The following is a 22,095-nucleotide window of genomic DNA, read 5'->3' as shown; positions in this document are numbered from 1 at the left end:
AGGAGGCAATGGATAACAAATATAAGAAGATTATTTCTGCTTCTGAACAGTCAAGATATAGACTTTTATTAACTTAGATCAGTGTATGCAAATGTGCTGTATCTAGTCATGGGGCGGATAGCAGCTTTATGTAGTCATGCAAGGTGTGATTGACCCGGTCGTCTGCCTGATTGACCCGCCCTACACTGGGATGACCTTGTGAACTACTAGGCTTGGGTTAATTTGGTTAGGTTTGATTCCCAAGAATTTGGAAACCCCCCAGGGTGCGAATAAAAAGCACACACTTACCCAGGTCCCGATCCTGTGTGGCTGCTTTAAAACTACTCACTATTGGGATGCTTGAGTGACTTCCTTGAACCAAAGTGCGTTATTTGGGCCTGTGGAGGCTACTCATTGGTTGAAGCGGGTCCTGTGACCCCTAGAATTTCCAGCCAGATAAGTCTCAAAAACCAGGAGTACAGGCACAGCATAGGAATCGGAAACAAAGTTTGTGTTTTTGATTTTGGAAGCAGTTAACTTGAATTTTGAGCCAGGGAAAGTTTAGGGCGGTAAAGGAAGGGTCATTAGTTGATGTTAGATCCAGCATGGGATGGAAAAACCTTCCGACGGGTTCCCATCAAATTATATCAAAAGCTATAATTTTGTGGCTTAAACGAATACACTGTTTCTAACCCGCTTGATACCACAGTACTGCATATAGGCTTCAGATTTGCTGGTTGGCAGAAGTGTTAGTCTGAATGGCACTTGTGAACCTGCCGAGGAGATATTAATAGTTGTGTGGTCCCGTGACATTACTGATACATTCTGACACAGGCACAAAAGTAAACACCTGGACACGTTCCAGAGAAAGCCAAAACCTACAATGCCCCCAGGACTTTCCATACATTTGCTGCGGCACATTCCTGTTGGAAGGAGTGTGAGGTTACAGGAGAAGTGACAACAGCTTGATGTGTATTGTACACACTACCCATGTGTGACAACATTACCGTACTTGAGCCGGCATGGATTGAGGCTAAGTGATCCCCTACCTCATCCTGGGATAATAGTATCTGTAGATTTAAAGAAGGTGAAATTTGCTATGACAAGCCACAGCGGAAACTGCCTACTAGATGCTCTGGATTTTCTGCCCAAAAATATGTGTGGATTCTACCATGAAGAATCCAGAATGTAATACAGAAGCAGCGCATATTCATTGAATATTATGGAAAACTATGGCGGCACGGTGGCTGACTGAGTAGCACTTCTGTCTTGCAGCGCTGGGTCTGAATCCCACTCAGGTCAACATCTGCAAAGAGTTTGTATGTTCTCTCCGTGTTTGCGTGGGTTTCCTCCCACGCTCCAAAAAAAACATACTGTTAGGTTGTTTAGATTGTGAGCCCCATGGCTCACAAAGCAATTTGACATGCTTAGTGCAGTGCTGCGTAATCTGTGTGTGCTATATAAAGAATTATTATTATTAAACTCCTTAAAATGAAATTCCCATTTTAATCCATATGCTAATGAGGCAGTCAGTGCACTGCTATGACCATCCAGAGCACTTCCCTCTGTCAGTCAAGTAAGAAATTTGTGAGAAACCTGGGTTGGTACTGGTAGAAGAAGATAGTGATTTAGCAAGGAATAGCAATGCTCTACGCGGAGGACACACCTGCCTCATTAACATACAGATTAAACAGGGGATATCTTGAAAACTTCATTTAACATCTGGTCACAAGCTTAATTATAGAAAATTAAGCATTTACATTGGATAAAGTGATGAATGAATATCACATTAAAGGGGTTGTCCAATTTCAACAAATAATTGATGTGGTTTGTGTAATGAAAAGTTACACAATTTTCCTTGCGGTCTTCTAGATCTCTGCTTGCTGTCATGCTGTAAAAAGCTTCTATGTTTACTTTCAGTGGATAGAAATCTGTCCATGGCGGTGTGATGCACATGCAGGTGCATGAGCCGTTATTATCACACGGCTCTGATTACCATCTGTGAAAACTAACAGCTTGTTTACCTGCGAATCCATCACATGACTATGGACACATTTCTATCCAATGTTCGTAAAAGTAGAAGCTTTCTATAGAAGGAGCAAACAGATCTAGAAAACTGAAAGGAATTGATACAGAAAGTATATTAACAAATTGAATATTAGAAACTTTTCATTACACAAACAATATCAATTATTTGCTGAAAGTGGACAACCCCTTTAAATGGCCTATTTTTAAATATTGGACCATTTTCTGCTTCCTTTCATACTAGATTTTCTGATTCAAATTTCTATACGGGATACGGACCCTTAGTCTATGATCTGAGTGTGTCCGTTTAAGTGCAGAAAGGGTGGTCCCATTCCAGTTATATGATGAAAGGAAAAGTATTTATTAAAAAAAATTTAATAATGCTAATATGGTTCTAATGGGCACCACAATACAATCCCCAGGGGGTGGAACAGATATAGGATGAGGAAAGGTGTTGGCCTGTGAGATGTGTAACCGGTTGGTACCTTTGACTCAACGTTAAAGGGGTATTCTTGTCTGGGCATTCACATCCAGATTCATAATTCGGCTATACGTAAACATTTCTTCAATTAGATGTCATTGAAATTTTTTTTTACCTGTATGTAGATAATTTCTCATTAATGTAGTCATATGGTCCCTTAGAAACAAGACTGTGTCCCTAGATACGGCCACCTCTGCTGGAGGGATCGCACAAAGAAACAAAAAGTTTTTGTATATGAAATGTTCGGGAGATACTGCAGGTCCCCCAGCCGTCCTGTGGTAATGATTGCTGAATCCAGGAGGTCAGGCAGGGCTTAATAGCGCATCTCTGGCCATTGCTGCCAAATTGTGAGGTGGTCGTATCCGAGGAAGCCATCTCGTTTCTAAGGGACAACATGACTACATTTATGAGAAATTATCTTCACACAGGAACATTTTTTTTAATAACATCCAATTGAAGAAATGTTTACATATGACAAATGAATTAAATTTAAATGACCAGATGGGAATATCCCTTTAAATCACCTGCTATTTTTGGTCCAGGCATTCTTCATCATTCCTGCCAAAGCTGCTATTTATACACGATCACTATGTACCAACTTTAACCATCTCAATTATAGTTTCATTTGACTATAACGAGACAATTTAACAATAATAGTGTTTATAAATGTCAATAACATAGTAAACAAGATCTGTGCGCTGAGAAGACGACTCTGAATCCGTCATTTACGGTGTACAAAGACGGCCAATAAAAGTTCCTGTACCTTTATCATTTAGGATTTTTCACAAAATCTCTAGTGGTTTTCCACTAAACGAGCACCGAGTCTAAGTCTATCATATATACTGGGAAAAGCTGCCATGGTATAGATTTAATGGAAGCTGTGATGCAAAGCAGAGCAATCTATCACCTAGATACTGAATACACAATCCCCTACCTAAAAACAGCTAACTTACAGACGACCCCTAGTTAAAGACGGACATCTCTGCCCACTGTGACCTCTGGTGAATCTCTCTGGATGCTTTAATATAGTCCCAGACTGCAATGATCAGCTGTAAGGTGTCTATAATGAAGTTTTATTGATAATCCTTGGTCCAATTACAGCAAAAATTTTGAAACTCCAATTGTCACTGGGGCAAAAAATAATTTCGTCTGGAGTTACAATTATAAAATATACAGTTTTGACTTACCTACAAATTCAACTTAAGTACAAACCTATGGAAACTATCTTGTACGTAACCTGGGGACTGCCTGTAAATAAATCCTTTACTAGTTAGTTTACTACTTAGTCCTTTACTATCCGTTATTTTACATACTAGCTTACCAGTCAGAGGGGGAAATCTTTTGGTCTCTATGTGATTAATGGATCCCCTTTCGGACAACTTTAGTGGTAGAATAAAGGTCTAACATGCAACTACCATGTTTGCTTCTAGCATCCTACAGACCTCTATGTCACTGTCATAGACCCATAGAAGTAAATAGAGCTGCGGCTGTGCATGAACACAAACACTTTGTAAATGTGGACCAATGAGGGTAACTTGCTGACCCCCATCCTCATAATCACTGGGTACCTCGCCCTAAATTAACAAATGATTCATTGGGCTTTTATGGCCGCTTTCATTCCTCCACTAACTCCAGATGATAGATGATCCCACATATTGGATATTTGGCTGAACTAATTGAACTAATTGTGTGAGGGGATGGTGTGTGAGGGGATGGTAACCTAGTGTCATGGTAGTGTCATGGTACCCTCATTGCTTTTGTTTCTGACACAGTCCCCCATGGTTTTCTGGCTGCTACAAAAAAATTTTACCTCAGGTTGATGTAATTGTATCTTATGAGGTAAATCTGAAATTTGTGTTTTCCCGCACTTTTTCTAGGCCTGCCTAGTGATAAGACAAGGTGATCTGTGATTCGCTACAAGCTGGGCAAATAAAATGGCTGTTTCTAGGTCAATGTTTGTAGGTATTCTTTTGATTGGTTCTCCGGACCAGACTCACCTTTAAATTCCTGGGTTTACTAATAAATTGGATTACTCGATAATAAAGCGTTGCAGCCATACTTCACCACAATCTATTATTCTTGTGTTTTTATTCTTGGTTTGCCGGTCATTCTTGCACTACTTATACGGGAGATACTATTTACTATTGACATGCTTTCTCCTACAGTACATTTTTTCAGAAACCCCTTTTAAATGGTACTCCAACACCGACTACTATCATGCAGTTCAAATGGTGCCGCTCTAACATGGGCGCTTAGTAATAGATATAAAATATAAAAAAAATACAAAGAAACAATACACTCACCGGGTTGATGGAAGCTCGGTGACAGTTCTCTTGCCACAGACCTTGCGATGTCGGATTCCTGGCGTGCGGCTTGGCTAGCCTGGTCGGCGGCATCTCCCTTTGCGCGAGCGTGTGCTGTCCTACAACAGAGGAGAAACGCGTTACACCCACAGCAGTGGAAAGGGTTACATTACGCACACTTTTTCCTCAGGTTTCAGCAGCTTTGCCAGGTGTCAGAGGTTGAGAAAAACAAACTGTTTGTTCTTGTATCGCGCTTGGGACATCTGTCCTGTGTTTTCTTTGTGAACAAACACGCCACCACTTAACAAGTCACACAAGAAGGTCCCGTGCCGAGGTCCTAATGTGTACATTACTGACTGAGGGCCCGGGCAATGAGGAGACAATGATAATCTAGAAAGCAGAAGATCCCATTCCTGGTGGAGAGATGTGCATCCAGTCCTTCTCTTTCCAAACATTTGGAAGATAACGGCATAGGACTGAGCTGGAAGAACCTTTCCCATCCTCAGTGTAACGTTACTGAGCTGTATAATTCTGTCAATCTGATACTGATGGTCTAGTCTGAGGAAAGGGCAGCAATAGTAAAGCAGATACTACAGTTGATACCTTCCTAATATAAGTCTGTCACCAGATCTTACTCCATAAAACTACCAGCGTCCTCAGGTAGGGGATGAAATGTCCAAAATCTTACCCTTTTTTTCACCTATGAAAAAAAATCTCCTCGTAGAGGAGAGAAGAGTCATATTTGCCCCAGATAAAATAGAAGCCTCTGGTGACAATCATCTGAAACATGAGATTTGTATCTTTAATAAAACACCAGTAGCAAGTTTCTAGGTACTATGGAACTGAAGGGGTATCCAATGGTGAACTCTCCCTGCAGACTCTAAATTTGAGCCATCTCATGTAAAATATGACTCATCTCTGCTCATTTACACATGACTTGTGAGGCGATTTGGCTGTAGGTGTTAGATTTCATATAAAAGAGGGAATTCTAGGACATTTCATACTGTACCTGAGGACGCCAGTAGTTTAAAGGACATCTAGCACCAGGATGAAAGTCTGTATGCTAATGAGCCTGAGGGGCTCCAGACTCCATTAACACCTATGGAGCCTGGAGCCCCTCAGACTCATTTGCATACAGTCCTTCATTCTGGTGGTAGATGCACTTTAATGGGGTAAAATTTGGTGACAGATTTCCTTTAGGGCGTGGTCACACGTTTGTAAACACAGCGCTAGGGTACGGTGGTGGGCCACAGCCCGATTGCGTATATCATGGAAACGCATGTGATCAGTATGCAGAATTACCCATTGCTTGCGTTTGCATAGAAGCACATACGTGATCAGGCCAACGCCTGTTCCTAACTTAGAGCTAGTGGTACGTGTGACCGCACTCTCAATAGGGCTCTCCTTCACACTAACCTAACCCTAATCTTTAGGGTACAATCACACACACGTATGCCTGCCACTGCTCAACCCTCCAAAGAGAACAGCGCCAAACGGGTAAAGATAAAGCATGCTCTATCTGGTCCCCGTGTTCGGTAAGGAACGGTCGTCGAGCCGCCATTGAGCTGGCTAAACGACTATAAGAAGCTGCTCCCCACCCCCTTGACTATGGGGAATATGCCTAAAGTTTTAAAAGTTTATAAATTTGTCATTTCAGCACCAGAAAATTAACGAAGGTCACCATAGGAAACATCATTACTTGATGCTGCGTATGATGGTAGGGGGGGGGGGGGGAAGAAAAACCTGTTGGTTCCCTTTAAGGGTCTTCAATGTACAAAAAGTGGAGTTTGAAGAACATATTTTCTCTCCCTGAGGGTGCATTTACACTTTGCGTTTTTCATCTTTAAAAGCATTTTTCTTCATTGCTGGAAGTGTAATCAGCTGTGTCAACATGGGGACACAGCTGCTTACACTTCAGCAATGAAGGGAAAAACGCTTGCAAAGCTGGAAAACACATAGTAACATAAAAACGCATGCATTTGAGATGTGTAAATGCACCCTCAGGTTTCTTGCTGGAAAGGATGTTTGAGTGGAATCACAACCAATCAGCTTGGCTCAGGATTATTCTGATTGTCTGACAAAGACCATACCATTTTCAGCTGAAAGCTAGACAATTACTAGCAGGTCTATCTTTTCCTGGGAGAGCTGGACTTCTGCAACACATAGAAGCCATAAGGGATTGTCTCACAACAGATAGACAATACCCTTTTCAGTTGGGTGATGGACAATTCCTGCCATGTCTGTATCTTTTTCTGGGAGAGCTGTACTTCAGCAACACATAGAAGACACAGCTATTGTCAACAGGGCCCTTCCATGCCCCTGTGTAGGACAGGACATAACAGGGACTGCGATAAATCTCATTCATCACTATTTTTTCAGAAACTTTTGCAATATTCTGCCTCCCATAAATTGCTTCAAATTTCTCTCCGGATCTTAATTACATTACTGTTAAAAAGTCAAGCATTTCAATGACGTAAATTGACATATTGGATGCTTGCTGCATGATAACTAGCCTGTTTTTGCTAGAGAACAATCTGGGCTTCTTGGAATCTTCTTTGACAGTGAACAGCTGACATCTCGGCTTCTCTGATGTATAACCTGACAGTACACAATGAGGAGAGCACACTGTGCCACATGCTCACCCAGAACAATTAAAGGGACAGGCACCCGATGCTCCATCACACTATCATTCTGTACTGTGTGGTGTGACATTTTCTTATATGGGTTTTATATCACTAGTCATATGAAAGGATTGCACAGTGACTTAGAGGGTAGCTACTCACAACAGACACTGTCCTTTTATCTTGGAGGAGAGCTATTTTGCAGTAATATAACGGCACTGGCTGACATCCGTGCTATCAAGCATCACAAGTTTTGTAACCCATCAAAATAGAAGGTTTTCAGGAAACAACGGTGCAAGCTATTCCGAACAATAGTTATGTACAGACAGGCCCCAACTTAAGAACACCTGACTTACAGACGACCCCTAGTTACAGACAGACCTCTCTGCCTACTGTCTGGATGCTGGTAATTTACTAATCTTTCCCCCCAGGCTGCAAAGATCAACGGCAATAGTTATGAAAGGTGTCCACAATGAAGCTTTATTGTTAATCTTTGCACCCATAACAACCCTAAATTTTGAAAATACATTAATTACAGGGACAAGATTTTTAGTTGGTCATACACAAACACAATAAACGTCTTCTGACTTACATACAACTTCAGCATTAACGCAGCCATTTTACAGCTTAAAGAAAACCCGTCATGCAAAATAACCCCCTAATCTAAATATATTTTCATAAACTGCCATTAGAGAGCATTGCCTCCATCCCTTCATTGTCCCTCTACATGCCTGTAATCCTAAGCAATGAGGTCCTAAAGCTGTATGCAAATGACCTGTGAAATGTCCAATGAAGCATTAGCATATTCAAACTGTCCAGTTTATTCATGAGTGGGAGGCACAGCCACACCCCCAGTGCATGACTGACAGCCTGTATAATGGTGTGAGGCTGTATAATGATAAGCTTCCTGGTGCTGGCGCCCCCTGCAGCCTGTGTGTGTATAGGAGAGATACAACAGCTTCAGGATGCTTGTGTAGCTGATGTCTATGTCTCTGTGTATTAGAAGGATGCAGCATGTCAGCAGATACAGCACAGACACTAGCAATGCTTTACTATACATTACACACAGACATGAGCAGGGGGAGGAGAGGGGAGGGGGAACAGTGGTGACATCACTGCCTCTGACCATGTGACCAGCCTCATTTACATAATAAAGAAAAGAGGATTTTAGAATGATTAATGTATGAAATAACTAGATAAAGGCTGCGATGGGATCCATGTGAGCTGCTCCAACAGGTAGAGGTGACAGGACAAGTGACACAGACCTGATGACAGGTGTCCTTTAAGGCTTAGCCCCATTTTTTGGATTTGGCTTTATATGGTTATAACTTTTGAACACTGTTACTTATCAAAGCGATTCTGAGGTTGTTTTTTCCCAACATGTTGTACTTCATTTTAGTGGTAAATTTTGGCTGATAAGTTTTGCATTTATTTTCCAAAAAAAGAAAAAATGATGAATTTTTTGAAAAATTTCACTCTTTTGAAATTCGAAATCATTACATTTTCAGGAATATAGATTTACCACCTAAATAAGTTGCTGAATTACATTTCCCATATGTATACTTTACATTTTCATCATTTCTGAAATCTCTGGATAATTTATTTTGATGTTGCGCGGCTTACAAATCGAATAGCGGTTTTCCGTATTTTCAGGATTTACTCTTTTGTGGATAAATACTGTTTTAAATGAAATTTTACATATTGAGCATCAAAAACCACTATATAATCAACCCATTTTGAAATCTGCCCCCCTCAAACTATCAGAAACAGCTTTTAGGAAGATCGTTAACCCCTTGAGATCTTCATAGTACAGGCGGTCCCCTACTTAAGAACACTCGACTTACATACGACTCCTAGTTACAAACGGACCTGTGGATATTGGTAATTAATTGTACTTTAGTTCTAGGCTACAATAATCATCTATAACAGTTATCAGAGGTGTCTGTAATGAAGCTTTATTGTTAATCCTAAATCTTATGACAACCCAACATTTTTAAAATCCAATTGTCACAGAGACCAAAAAAGTTCTGGCTGGGATTACAATTATAAAGTATACAGTTCCGACTTACATACAAATTCAACTTAAGAGCAAACCAACAGACCCTATCTTGTATGTAACCCGGGGACTGCCTGTAATTGAATCAAAATGGAGGTGAAATTTAGAATGGTCAAATTGTGCCGGTTATTCGTTAATTTAGCCCTAAAATTTACACATTTCCAAAAGATAAAAAGAGAAAACCCACCATACAATTTGTTTAGATGGGTGGAGACCTGACACTTTGTACCACCCACTGATCAGCTGATCTATTCAGAGTCTGGGACAGAATCAACAGAGACGTGGCATTTATCTTTATTCCAAGCTTTTGTGCCTTTTTTTTCTTTGGGTTTTTTTTAGAGGGGGATATATCAGGCCTGTGAGTCTGTTGTTTTTTTAAAAAAAATTTTGGGGGAAAAAATTTCACAAAACTTGCAAATTCTTCTGCACCCCACAATTGTGATTTTAAAGGAAATCTACCATGGGGAATCTCCTTTCTGAGCGATTCCCAATGTAAATTATTTGCCGAAAGTGGACAACTCCTTTAATATCTAAGGCTACTGGGGGGGGTGGACTAGACCGAGATCTTGCCGCCCATCTCTGGCATCATTTAATCTCTGCGCAAGCGCAGTAGCTTGCTGCAGTGTACCTGAAGAAAATGGCTAATAAAAAAAAAGTAAAAAAAAAGGAGAAGAAGAAGAAATGAATAAAATAAATGACCCCCAGAGGGTGCAGCACAATTCCATTACCTTAAATGAGAGCTCAGATGCAGTTTCCCTGGTCGTCCACTACACAGAAAATGGAGCTGTGTTTCCATTTCAGATTCTGAATCCGGATTCTGAGGGTCTCAAGTATCGGAATTGAACCAATTTCAAATTGTTAACTTACGCTCAGGATAAGTCACCAATATCATTAACCCGAAAAACCCCTTTCAGGTCTATATCTAGAGGAAACAATTGGGGCAGCCAAAACCACATAAACAACTGGCTATAAAATGAAAGCAAGTATTAAGAGTACAGCATCATGCTAATTATGTTCTATTCTTTAATACGATTTTGGTGGCAGATCATAGGGTTATATTTGGTGCGACAGGAATAACAGAGAATCTGTGGTAGAAGAGGTGCATATCAAAAGCCAAAACCAGTCACATCTCTGTGACATTTCTGTCCGTCCCCTGCAGCTACAAACTGTACAGTATAAAAATAGTGAGGAATGAAATCCTTACAACAAATGGCAGTGGGTAGGACACATAGCAAGAAGGACAGAGAACAGATGGCCGGGCACAGAGAAGCAGCGGTTGTGAGAGACTGCGAAACTCAAGGGACACGGCCAAAATCTAATCAGCAGCCTCAAGAGGGGGGAATAGCTGCGCTCCATTCCTGACAGTGAGATAGTACACAATATAACTGTACTACTCCAGCCTCAGCGTAGTGCAGAATTGTAGGTCACTGGGTATATTATAATACATTCTAAAAAATTGCTTCAATTAAAGGGGTTGGCCACTTTCACTAAACTTTACCATGATAAGTACAAGACCCTTATAGGGTCACCCATAGAATACTTACCTGTAAAGCCGGAAGGACCAGGGGGCACAGGGGGCAGCAGGACTGCAGCAACGTCTTGATTAGACTGTGCGGTTATTACATAACCACTCCCATATAGCAGCACATTTGATTTAATTAGTCTGCCATACGCAAATATATATATATATATATATATATATATATATATATATATATATATATATATATATATATATATATATATATACACACACACACTGGATGTTATTAAAAAAAAAATGTACCAGTGTGAAGATAATTTCACATAAATGTAGTCATAGCTGCCCTTGGATACGACCACCCCTGCACTTATTGGGGCACATTTACTAACCCGATCCTGTCGCGATTCCCGCTGTGCGTTGTCCGATGATAATGCTTTCTGCCGCAATTCACAAACATCGTTCGTGGGATATCCTGCATATGTTTTTTCCCCGCTCAGGTCTACCGGAGTTCACCTTCTTCTTACTGGTGCATGTAAGTGCATTGTCTTGCGACACAATTTTAAAGTTAAATCCCATCCTCAGTCCGACGGATCTCCACCCTATTTCTGTCGCATGAAAGCGTCACAATCCCCTGCTTAATAGCTGTCACAGTGGCACAAATCCCGAAAAATTTCTAAAAGCCGACGAAAGTGCGATCCGCGGACCCTTACTAAATAAGCCCCATTGAGCCCTGCCTGTCCACCTGTATTCAGCATTCATCACCACAGGATGGCTGGGGGACATTCAGTCATTCCTGGACATTTCACATGGACAAACATTTGCTTCTTTGTGCAATCTCTGCAGCAGGAGTGGTTGTATCCAAAGACAACAATCTTGTTTGACAACAGAGCTACATTTATAGGAAATTATTTTCACACAGGTACATCCAAATGAAGAAATATATGTGTATGGCAGGTGAATTAAATTAAATGCTCAGATAACATTTCCCCTTTTAAGTGACCCTCCTATCTTAACAACATATTTAACCAGGGTGAGTGCTACATGGGTGACCCTTTTAGAGTCTCAAACTTCAGGGGACAGGGGTCTGAGCTGACATGACACAGGGTCATTAGAATACACAGACTTGTTCACGTGTGACCCTCGCAAGAGGCATAAAGTTGTCCCCTGCTGATAATACTTCAAAACCAAGAAAGAGATGTCTGGTCCCGCAGTTACCACGAATATGACCCAGAGAGGAGCCGGCATAGGTAAGGGACCCACGCTCGCACATACATAGGAGACATGAATAAAGATCATGCTTTGCTCGTAGCGATGATGCAGATGATGTGGAAAAACCGGGTTATAGCAGATGAGACGGAAAGAAGCGATCTCCATAGCAACGATGCAGCTCTTAAAAATGGAGGGGTGGGGGGGGAAGGGCGGCACATCTTTTGCTGAAGGCCTCAGTACACAATTTGAAGTCAGATCTCTGAAGCTCAAGGGTATTAGTATGACCCGAAACATGTATGTGCCATAGAAAACTGCATCATACACTGACATTACACTCCTCTGTTATCTAGGACCAAGAAAAAACCTAGGGTTAGTAAAATACATCCGGAAACTTATTTTCTAATACAGAAGTAGTTAAAAATACATGACAAAGTTTGTGATCCCCTTCATGAGGTTAGTAATTTAGTGGTGTAGAAGTAGTAAAAGGTTCCCTTGCCTTAAATGAATATACGTCCTATTTGCACGTTTCCTGTGCAGATAGCACTTATGACTGTTTTTGAGGCAACGTCTTGAAATGTATAGATCTCCTGAACACAGGATGTATAGATGTATAGAACTCCTAGAAACACAAACCTTGTGCCAGGTCCTCCCCCGGCCCGGATCCCGGGTAAGCACTGAGCTGGGAGGAGTAGGGATGAGAGCTCTTCACCCCTTCTCCGTTAGGCAGATGAGACCACCGGAAATATTCAAACAACTAGATTTATTTAGTCTGGAAAAGAGACGACTATGAGGGGACATGATTAATTTATATAAATATATGAATGGTCCATACAAAAAATATGGTGGTAATTTGTTTCAGATTAAATCAAATCAAAAGACATGGGGACACTGTCTCCGTCTGGAGAAAACAAGGTTTAATCACCAGAGGAAACAGGGCTTTTTTACTATGAGAACTGTCAATCTGTGGAATAGCCTGCCTCAGGCGCTGGTCACAGCAGGGACAGCAGAGAGCTTCAAGAAGGGTCTAGATGCCTTTTTACACCTAAATAACAATGACGGTTATGTTATATAGAATTGTTTCCCATGAATCCCTTTCTCATCCAATCCCTTCCCTTCTTTGGTTGAACTTGATGGACATGTGTCTTTTTTCAACCGTATAAACTATGATACTATGACTTGGTGACGGTGCGCTGACACGGGAGCCATCAAAATCTGGATGAGCCCTAATAATAATATCAGGATTGTATCTCAAGGTGAAACACGACTGGAGATATCCACTCCATAAAAAATTAGATTTTTAAATACACATCTTATTTCCTGACTGTAACTTTGCATAGTGTATACAGCGTACATCTCCGGTTCTGTTTGCCCTAGAAATACAATCCTGATATTATTTTAATTGGGAGATTGTGTTTGTAGGTGCCAGTGTCTCAGAGATATGACCCTTTGAAACAAGCCCCCTCCCGCCTATCACCTGAAGGAGCTGCAGAATATGCTTTACAAAATTACATGTTTTGGTAAAGCTTTATAGAATTTTATGGTTTATAAAAAAAATGAATGGGGAAAACAAGAATATTTTAAAATATTTTAGTTGTTTGACTGCCAATTATACATACATATATATGTTATTAAAATTATTTTATCACGTTAAAGTCTCACATAAAAGTCATCATGAAAATGTGTAAAGCGATTCCAAAGATGAGGAGAACAGTACTGCAAAAATTGACCAGAGCATCAGGACATTGAGGCACCAACAAGCTTTGGTCATGAAGGCATTAAAGGGAACCTTTTACACCACTTAACTACTAGCCTCATCAGGTAGGGAGTGAAATGCTCTCCCTAGAATTCCCTCTTATGTAAAAAAATAAAAAATCTTGTGAAAATGAGCAGAGAAGAGTCATTTTCCCAGAGATGACTCAGAGGTTGGAGGGGGGTTATTAAAGGGGTATTGTGACAGTAGTGCTGACTGTGTTTTATAGGCGAGATAGCAGGGCTGAGTTTGTCATTGTGTCTTATATCCATCTCATGATCTCATGTCTCTTTTTATGTGTGCCAAAAACTAGTAGAATATTCAGAAGCTAAATGAAAGTTAAGCTTAAACCCTCTACCCTGATAATCTAAGCACATTGTCACTACATGGTATCGCATAGCACAGTGGAATCATTAAGTGTCTGCTCAGCAACAGGGACACTAACTAATAGATCCAGACACTGTGACTGTGGTAATAATCCTCCTTCCTTCTAAAATCAACTTTTACAATAATGCTCAGAAGTATGAAAGGCAACTGGGGTCTTATCAGAGTCCCTACATGTTGTAGATTCACAGGCTGTTACAGTGTACAGGAGCACTTCACCCCTCCCACAGTGTGTGCTAAAACTTCCTGAGCTCCAGGGAGATTACATCAGGCAAAGAGGGGGAGTAGAGAGGGAAAGGTGCAGTAATACTGTGAATCCCGGGACTTGGGTCTATGAGTAAGTGCCCCTGGTTTATCACGCTTGATTTTGATGGTAGGTTTCGTTCAAATTTAGATTCCCATCTCTTGGGCTCTACAGTAGCTAGAACCATGGTGTTGGTATCTTATTATAGAAGAGAATTTCAAATGGTCAATGTTGGGCATCTAACCTGCTTACAAAGACCCAATTCCAACAATAGAAGCAATGAAAATTAAATGAAAGTCCTGGGGTATGACCAGGATTACGCCTTTTTTTAATCCCCCAATGCCAACTCTATTCTATCGTGCTTAGAACCACTTCTCAAGTCCGACTCATCCCAGACGTAAATCAGGGTGAGAGGCTCAGGCTAGATTTTGAACTCTGTAGCACCAAGAACTGTGGTTCTGGTATCAGATTAAAGATGAGAATCTCCAATCACATCAGTCCTGTGGTTCTGTGAACTACAGAACCAAAAATACAAACGGTTTAACAAAAAGTTGGGAATTGGATCTACAGCTTATATTTCCAACTGTGACTTTACCAGCTCACAAAAAAAACCATGGATCTAGCTGCTATAGAAGCCAAGATATTCGCGTCACCTTCCAGCCTGACTCATCTCTGGCAAAGAGTGACAGATTTCTGCTCATTTTCACATGACTTTGTTGGAGATTATTTAGAGGTAACAGCAAGATTTCACACAAAAGAGGGAATTCTAGAAAGCATATTTTATACCCTAGTTTAACCCTTTCCCTGCCAAGCATACATCTCACATGTCCTCACAGGGTGGCATATGTATAGCCAAGGATATATGCAAAAGGTCCTTACTTCAGAGGGCTATACCATCGCCTCTGTGCCACCTAGAAACACAAATTTAGATGCATATGAAAAAGAAGATTCTAAGTTTTAGTGATGTGATGATTTTTTTTATGTGAAAATATGGACTATGAGGTATCTCCGAACTCTACACATGTTCATCTACTACACTTAGCAGATGTGAAAGTAAATATTTTCTGTTTGAAGCATATTTTATACCATCAAAGTAAAATTTTATGAAAAAGTTACTCTTGGGGCCGAAGTCTATCAACTCTTTAATGCAATTTTAAAAACGGGGCAAATGTCTGCTTTCAGAAAATGTATGGTCCTTTTGGGGGGGGGGGGGGAAGGTTTAGTATAATTTGTTTTGCTGTAATGTTGGTTTTATTTGTAAACGGCAAAACTGTACAAATTGCTCTGGCCAATAACGTGCCAAAATTTCCAGTAATGCCAGGTAGTAAAAAGGGTTAATGGGGTAAAATCTGGTGACAGGTTCCCTTTAAAAAGTGAGTTAAGTCAGGATCAATTCATACTTCCATATTAGTTCACCGTTATGATGCCATAAAATCTGAACTTCTGTATAGCCAGATATACCATATTCCCAGAAATGTAATCTAGTAAAAGCAGGATGACACATAACTAATAATAATCGAGGTAATTGGGATAATCTTGTCATATCTCTGTATAAGGGTTGGGCTGCAGTCACAGCTCCCATCATTGTCTGTAACCACCGGAAGCCCAGCGGCTGAGATACACCGATCTAGGCAAACACTGCAGATGCGGAGCACTGTATATCCCTGTCCTATTACATTACTGGAGTCCTGATGAAGTGTAGTCAGCCCTCAGGGGCCTTATGCTTTGTTAGAGAGGTTACATAACAGGCTCGGCAAGTTGCGGGACGACTCTCACAGGAGGATATAACCTCAATTAACCGGCACTGAAGAGGTGTCCTCTAGCTCTCAAATGTTCTTTGTATTAATGTGCACCTTATGATACAAACCTTTTCCCTTACAACCTCATACATGAATGGCACAATTATTCATTTCTTGTTACCGAAATTTAAAGAGGACCTGTCACCTGTAAAAACGGCAATAGGAGCTGCTTACTAGAGTAAGCAGCTCCTAGTGCTACAACAGAAGCAGCAGTGTTACACCTCGATAACGCTAGCAGACACTGCCGCGCTGTACACTAGAAACATCTGACTGCTCTCAAAGCGCTCCAGTGTATTCACGAGGGGGCGGGATTAGGGGCGGTGATTGCCGCATGGCGCTCGGCAGTCACAGCTGGCCTATGGAGTGGGTGGGGTGGTCCGGGGAAGAGGCAGCTTTGAGAGCGGACCGGCGTTCCTAGTGTACAGCGCAGCAGTGTCTGCTAGCGCCTTGCGTGTGTGAGACTGCTCCCCCCACCGTCACCAAGCTCTGGGAAAGCACTGGCGCATGCGCACTGTATCTTAATTTTGCACGGCTGCAATAAAAAGCAGACGGGCGTGCAAAATTAAGATACAATGCGCATGCGCCAGTGCTTTCCGAGAGCTCGGTTTAATCACCGGCTCTCAGAGCGAGGGTGGGGAGAGCAGTTTCACACACTCAAGGCGCGTGTATTATCATGATCATGACCAAGCACTGAGACCCCTGGTGCGCTGAATGGGGTCATTTGATTCGTGAAAAAATAGATTTTTTGGCGAAACTGCACATTTATCTGCCTTCACAAGACCAGCTCCAGCATCAGCTTACATACAGGTATGTTTAGGTCAAACATATACATTTAGTAAAGAGTAAAGTGGCAGCACTCCATTTCAAGTGAGAAAGATTTAAGGTACTTTATTTACTATGTGTCTCACCAAAGTGGTCACCATATTAAATGACAATCATCAGATTTGGGGGAAAAAAAGGCCTCAGGAAGATGAGGAGTTAAAACTTGTGATTTATGCATTTCCTCACTGAAATCCAAACCATAAACAGAAACCCCATAAAAGTGTGAATGCGGCTTAGTAAAGAGGCGAGCCGGGGGGTTTACAGGCCTCAAAAGCTCTTGTGAGACTTTGTAATTACCCGGCCCATTCACCGAGCACTTGAGGCCGGTGCTTTATAGGAAGATTTACATATAAATAAATCAGGAATCTACGCTCGCGTTTCATCATATAAACCAAATACTGGAGGACTATGGGATTATCACACTGCTGCACATGTAATGGAGATTATGTAGAATCGTAGACTCAAGGACTCGTGTAGGAAGTGGCTCCTTTACTCCCTTGTGTGTTATACAAGAAAACAAGACGGATAAAGATATAATCACCATATCTCACCGCACGCCCATATCAGCAGCAAAGAAGGGATAACGCAGCAGGTGTTGATGGGAAAATAAGGTTTAGCTCTGCCCCCCGACCATGGAAAAGTGGCGCCTTTATAGGCAACTGCAGCTCGTTTTGGTTAAAGTTTGGATAAATCCCTAGGACATTCTGCAACATGTACAGATACCCTAAGGCAGCGGTGGCGAACCTATGGCACGGGTGCCAGAGGTGGCACTCAGAGCCCTCTCGGTGGGCACCCAGGCTTTCACCAAAGAGGACTTAAGTTATCTACTATCCACTCCCAGACAGCCAAGTACTTGTCACGCTCAATGTTATTATAAAGCAACAGTGCTGCCTGGGACTACAGGAGGAGTGGGAAGGTGGGGACAGATCAGAATTATCATTGTTGCTCCTTGTCGAGGCAAAAAAATGTTTTGGGGAACAGGAAGAATTGGTCCTCCTTCTATATACTGTATTGTTGTCCTCAGAACACTGATACGATTGAAAGTCACACCAGAGCATTGAGCAATAAGTTATGGCATAAATTGCCATGTAGGCACTTTGTGTTAAACAGGTGGGTATGGGTTGTAGATTGGGCACTTGGTCCATAAAAGGTTCTCCATTCCTGCCCTAAGAGAGCTATGAGGGCCTTATGACCAATGTTACCTATTGTGTGCAAAAACTCAAAGAAATAGTTCCCCGAACGACAAAGGGGCTAATTCTTCATGTGTATCTGCACAAGGGGCAGCCTTAGAAATATAGATCACACATGAGAGGATTAGACACAGACAGAATTCTGAAACTTTTTAAATGATCTATACCTGGATTTACAAATAAAATTCATGCTCTACTCTACAGGGCACAATTATCATATACTGACACCAAGTGTGCCAGTGTATGATGTTCTCCCCACCATCTGGCACGCACCAGATTTATCAGAAGGCTCTGGCTTCTAAATAAATCCATTGGGCGATACTAAATCATGCACAGGTCAGTATGCCCTGTATGAGTTCCAAGGTGGGGGCAGTAAAAAAAAAATAAATAAAAACAAACACATTAATAGTTACCTGGTCTGGAAGCAATGAAGCTGGAGTTATACACCCTGCTTCACATCGCATGCACAGTGGGTACAGTGCATGCGCAATGAAACTGTGGTCGTTTCCCAGCTTCATCCTGCATTACAAGAGGTGGAGGACGGTGGTGAGAACTTCAGATGCAAGTCCAATGTGCCTAATTGGACTTGCATCTAGGCAAGTATGTGTGTAAGGTCCTGAAACTGCGGAACAGAAGGGACACATCTTCCATTCCCCAAGAAGCTTGATTCTAGTACCACATGTAGGAAGTGATTCCAGACTTGTAGCCACAAAGCTCTGCACAGTGCTGCACCTACCTACCTCATCTCTGTCCATCACCTTACCTGTGCTCTTCAATCTGCCAGTGATTACGCTCTTTGAACCTTCAACTCACATCTCCAAGACTTTTCCCAAGCTGCACCAATCCTCTGGAATGCCCTACCCCGGAGTATCAGACTTCTACTCAACCTCCAAACCATTATATAAGCTCTTATATCTCGTGTCACCCCCTCATCCTCATAGACTGTAAGCTCTTGTGTCACCCCCTCATCCTCATAGACTGTAAGCTCTTGTGTCACCCCTCATCCTCATAGACTGTAAGCTCTTGTGTCACCCCCTCATCCTCATAGACTGTAAGCTCTTGTGTCACCCCCTCATCCTCATAGACTGTAAGCTCTTGTGTCACCCCCTCATCCTCATAGACTGTAAGCTCTTGTGTCACCCCCTCATCCTCATAGACTGTAAGCTCTTGTGTCCCCTCTCATCCTCATAGACTGTAAGCTCTTGTGTCACCCCCTCATCCTCATAGACTGTAAGCTCTCGTGTCACCCCCTCATCCTCATAGACTGTAAGCTCTCGTGTCCCCTCTCATCCTCATAGACTGTAAGTTCTTGTGTCACCCCCTCATCCTCATAGACTGTAAGCTCTTGTGTCACATTCTTTATCCTCATAGACTGTAAGCTCTTGTGTTATCCCTCATCCTTATAGACTGTAAGCTCTTTTGTCACCCCCTCATCCTCATAGACTGTAAGTTCTTGTGTCACCCCCTCATCCTCATAGACTGTAAGCTCTTGTGTTACCCCTCATCCTCATAGACTGTAAGCTCTTGTGTCACCCCCTCATCCTCATAGACTGTAAGCTCTTGTGTCACCCCCTTCATCCTCATAGACTGCAAGCTCTTGTGTCACCCCCTTAACCCTCATGGACTGTAAGCTCTTGTGTCACCCCCTCATCCTCATAGACTGTAAGCTCTTATGAGCAGGACCCTCACTCCTATTGTTACATCTGACCATGTTATAACTCCATAATATGTTATTTGTATGTGCCTCCAAAATCTGGAGGATATGATGACACTATGGAAAGACGATTAGTATTAATGATTTGAGGGTAGATGATTGAAGTAGAATAAGAAGCTCTCTGTCCCCTTAGTGCACAGTCAGCAGTCCTGAGAAGTATATATGTCTGCATTACGTGTAGCTGATGGGAGCACAAATTCTGGGCTTCGCTCATCAGTTTGCAGACTATACGGCTCTCAGATATAGACATGTAGACTTATCTAGATAGACATCGCTGCTGAGCAGACAAGCCATCAAGTCTCATTCTGTACCGAGATGGACAACTTTCATGATCTTATTAAAAGGCGTTGTCCACTTTTTCAGCAAATAATAGTGTTATAATATTCTTAAGCTATACAGAAAATATTTTGAAAATTGTATCAATAACTGTTTTCTAAATCTCTGCTTGCTGTCCTATGGAAACAGGGCCGGTGCCAGAATTGGGCATAACTGCGCCAGTGCCAGTGCCAGGAGCTGCTGGGGGGGGGGGGGGGGGGCCACATAGCACTGTAGGGGTGAGGAGGGCTGTACTGAATTAATCCATAGTATGTGAGGGGGGCTGTATATAAAATAAACATGAGGGACTGTTTGGGGTGATAAACTATGGAATATTTTAGGGAACCGGAGACTGTTTTATTTTCTTACTTTTTACTGCCGCCAAGTGAGTTCACTGCAAAGGGGCCCACTGAGGCTCTGTCATCCAGGGGCCCACTGAAACCTGGAACCAACCCGGTATGGAAACCTTCATTGTTCACTACCTGTGTATAAACACAGCGGTCCCTGGTCATGTGATGTCACACAGCTCTGATTACTATAACGAACCCTGCACCTGAAGCTTTCCATAGGGCAGCAAGCAGAGATGTAGAAAATAGTGAGTAATGGATTCAGAAAATACATTGAAAGTTGTGTAACTAAAGAATATCGTAACAATAACAATATTATTTGCTGAAGGTGGCAACCCCTTTAACAAAGAATGGGTTCTGTTGTTAATCAAATAAAAAGCTGTGATTTTCTAATGTTCTACAGTAATATTTTTTCCAAGATTGCTCTGCTAGGTTATCGGCCTACTTCAGACTGTCTGGAAGGATGGGGGGGGGGGGGGGGTTAACTCTTACAGGGGTTGTCTGGAGGTTGAAAAACATGGCTGTTTTCTTCTAAAAACAGCTCCACACCTGACCATGGGTGGCGCACGGTATTGCAAAAAAAAGCTCCATTCCTTTCTTTACAGTGCAGCTGCAATACCGGCACAAACCATAGTGAGGCGCTGTTTTTGGAAGATAGCAGCCATGTTTTTCATCCTCCAGACAACCCCCTTAAAGGGAACCTACCACCACGAATCTACCTATAAAGGTAGATCGGGTGGTAGGTGGATGTATGGGACGTGAGGATAGCCCTTTTTAGAGCTAATCCTCACGTCCCCGCTAGCCTAGCATAAACTTTATTGACCGAATATGTTAATTTAATTAAGCGGCTACCGGGGCGTGGAGTAGCCGGACACGAGGCTACACGGCGCGGCTACTCCACGCCCCAGTAGCTGCTTTCCCCCGCCTACCCTGTGATCTTCGGCGCGCAGCTCCTGGCAGCTGCGCGCCCTCGTCCGAGAAGCCGGAGTTCTGCGCATGCGCAGTAACTCCGGCCAAGATGCGCGATCTCGGGAACGAGGCCGGAGTTACTGCGCATGCGCAGAACTCCGGCTTCTCGGACGGGGGCGCGCAGCTGCCAGGAGCTGCGCGCCGAAGATCACAGGGTAGGCGGGGGAAAGCAGCTACTGGGGCGTGGAGTAGCCGCGCCGTGTAGCCTCGTGTCCGGCTACTCCACGCCCCGGTAGCCGCTTAATTAAATTAACATATTCGGTCAATAAAGTTTATGCTAGGCTAGCGGGGACGTGAGGATTAGCTCTAAAAAGGGCTATCCTCACGTCCCATACATCCACCTACCACCCGATCTACCTTTATAGGTAGATTCGTGGTGGTAGGTGCCCTTTAAGGGCTCTTTC

The 22,095-nt window shown here is 42.3% G+C and overlaps 1 protein-coding gene across 1 annotated transcript in view; it reads right to left on the bottom strand.

Annotated features, from left to right (window-relative positions):
- The window catches only part of JPH1 (junctophilin 1), a 72,478-nt gene that overhangs the window by 24,959 nt on the left and 25,424 nt on the right, over positions 1–22,095 (bottom strand). Inside the window, exon 3 of the mRNA XM_072151696.1 lies at positions 4,789–4,907. Within this exon, the coding sequence (XP_072007797.1) occupies positions 4,789–4,907 (119 nt within the window). The remainder of the gene's footprint in view (positions 1–4,788; positions 4,908–22,095) is intronic.

Source organism: Engystomops pustulosus, chromosome 5 (assembly GCF_040894005.1).
Source record: "Engystomops pustulosus chromosome 5, aEngPut4.maternal, whole genome shotgun sequence".
Classification (NCBI taxonomy): domain Eukaryota; kingdom Metazoa; phylum Chordata; class Amphibia; order Anura; family Leptodactylidae; genus Engystomops; species Engystomops pustulosus.
The sequence above is the reverse complement of the archived record's forward strand: the minus strand, read 5'-3'. Positions and strand labels throughout refer to the sequence as shown.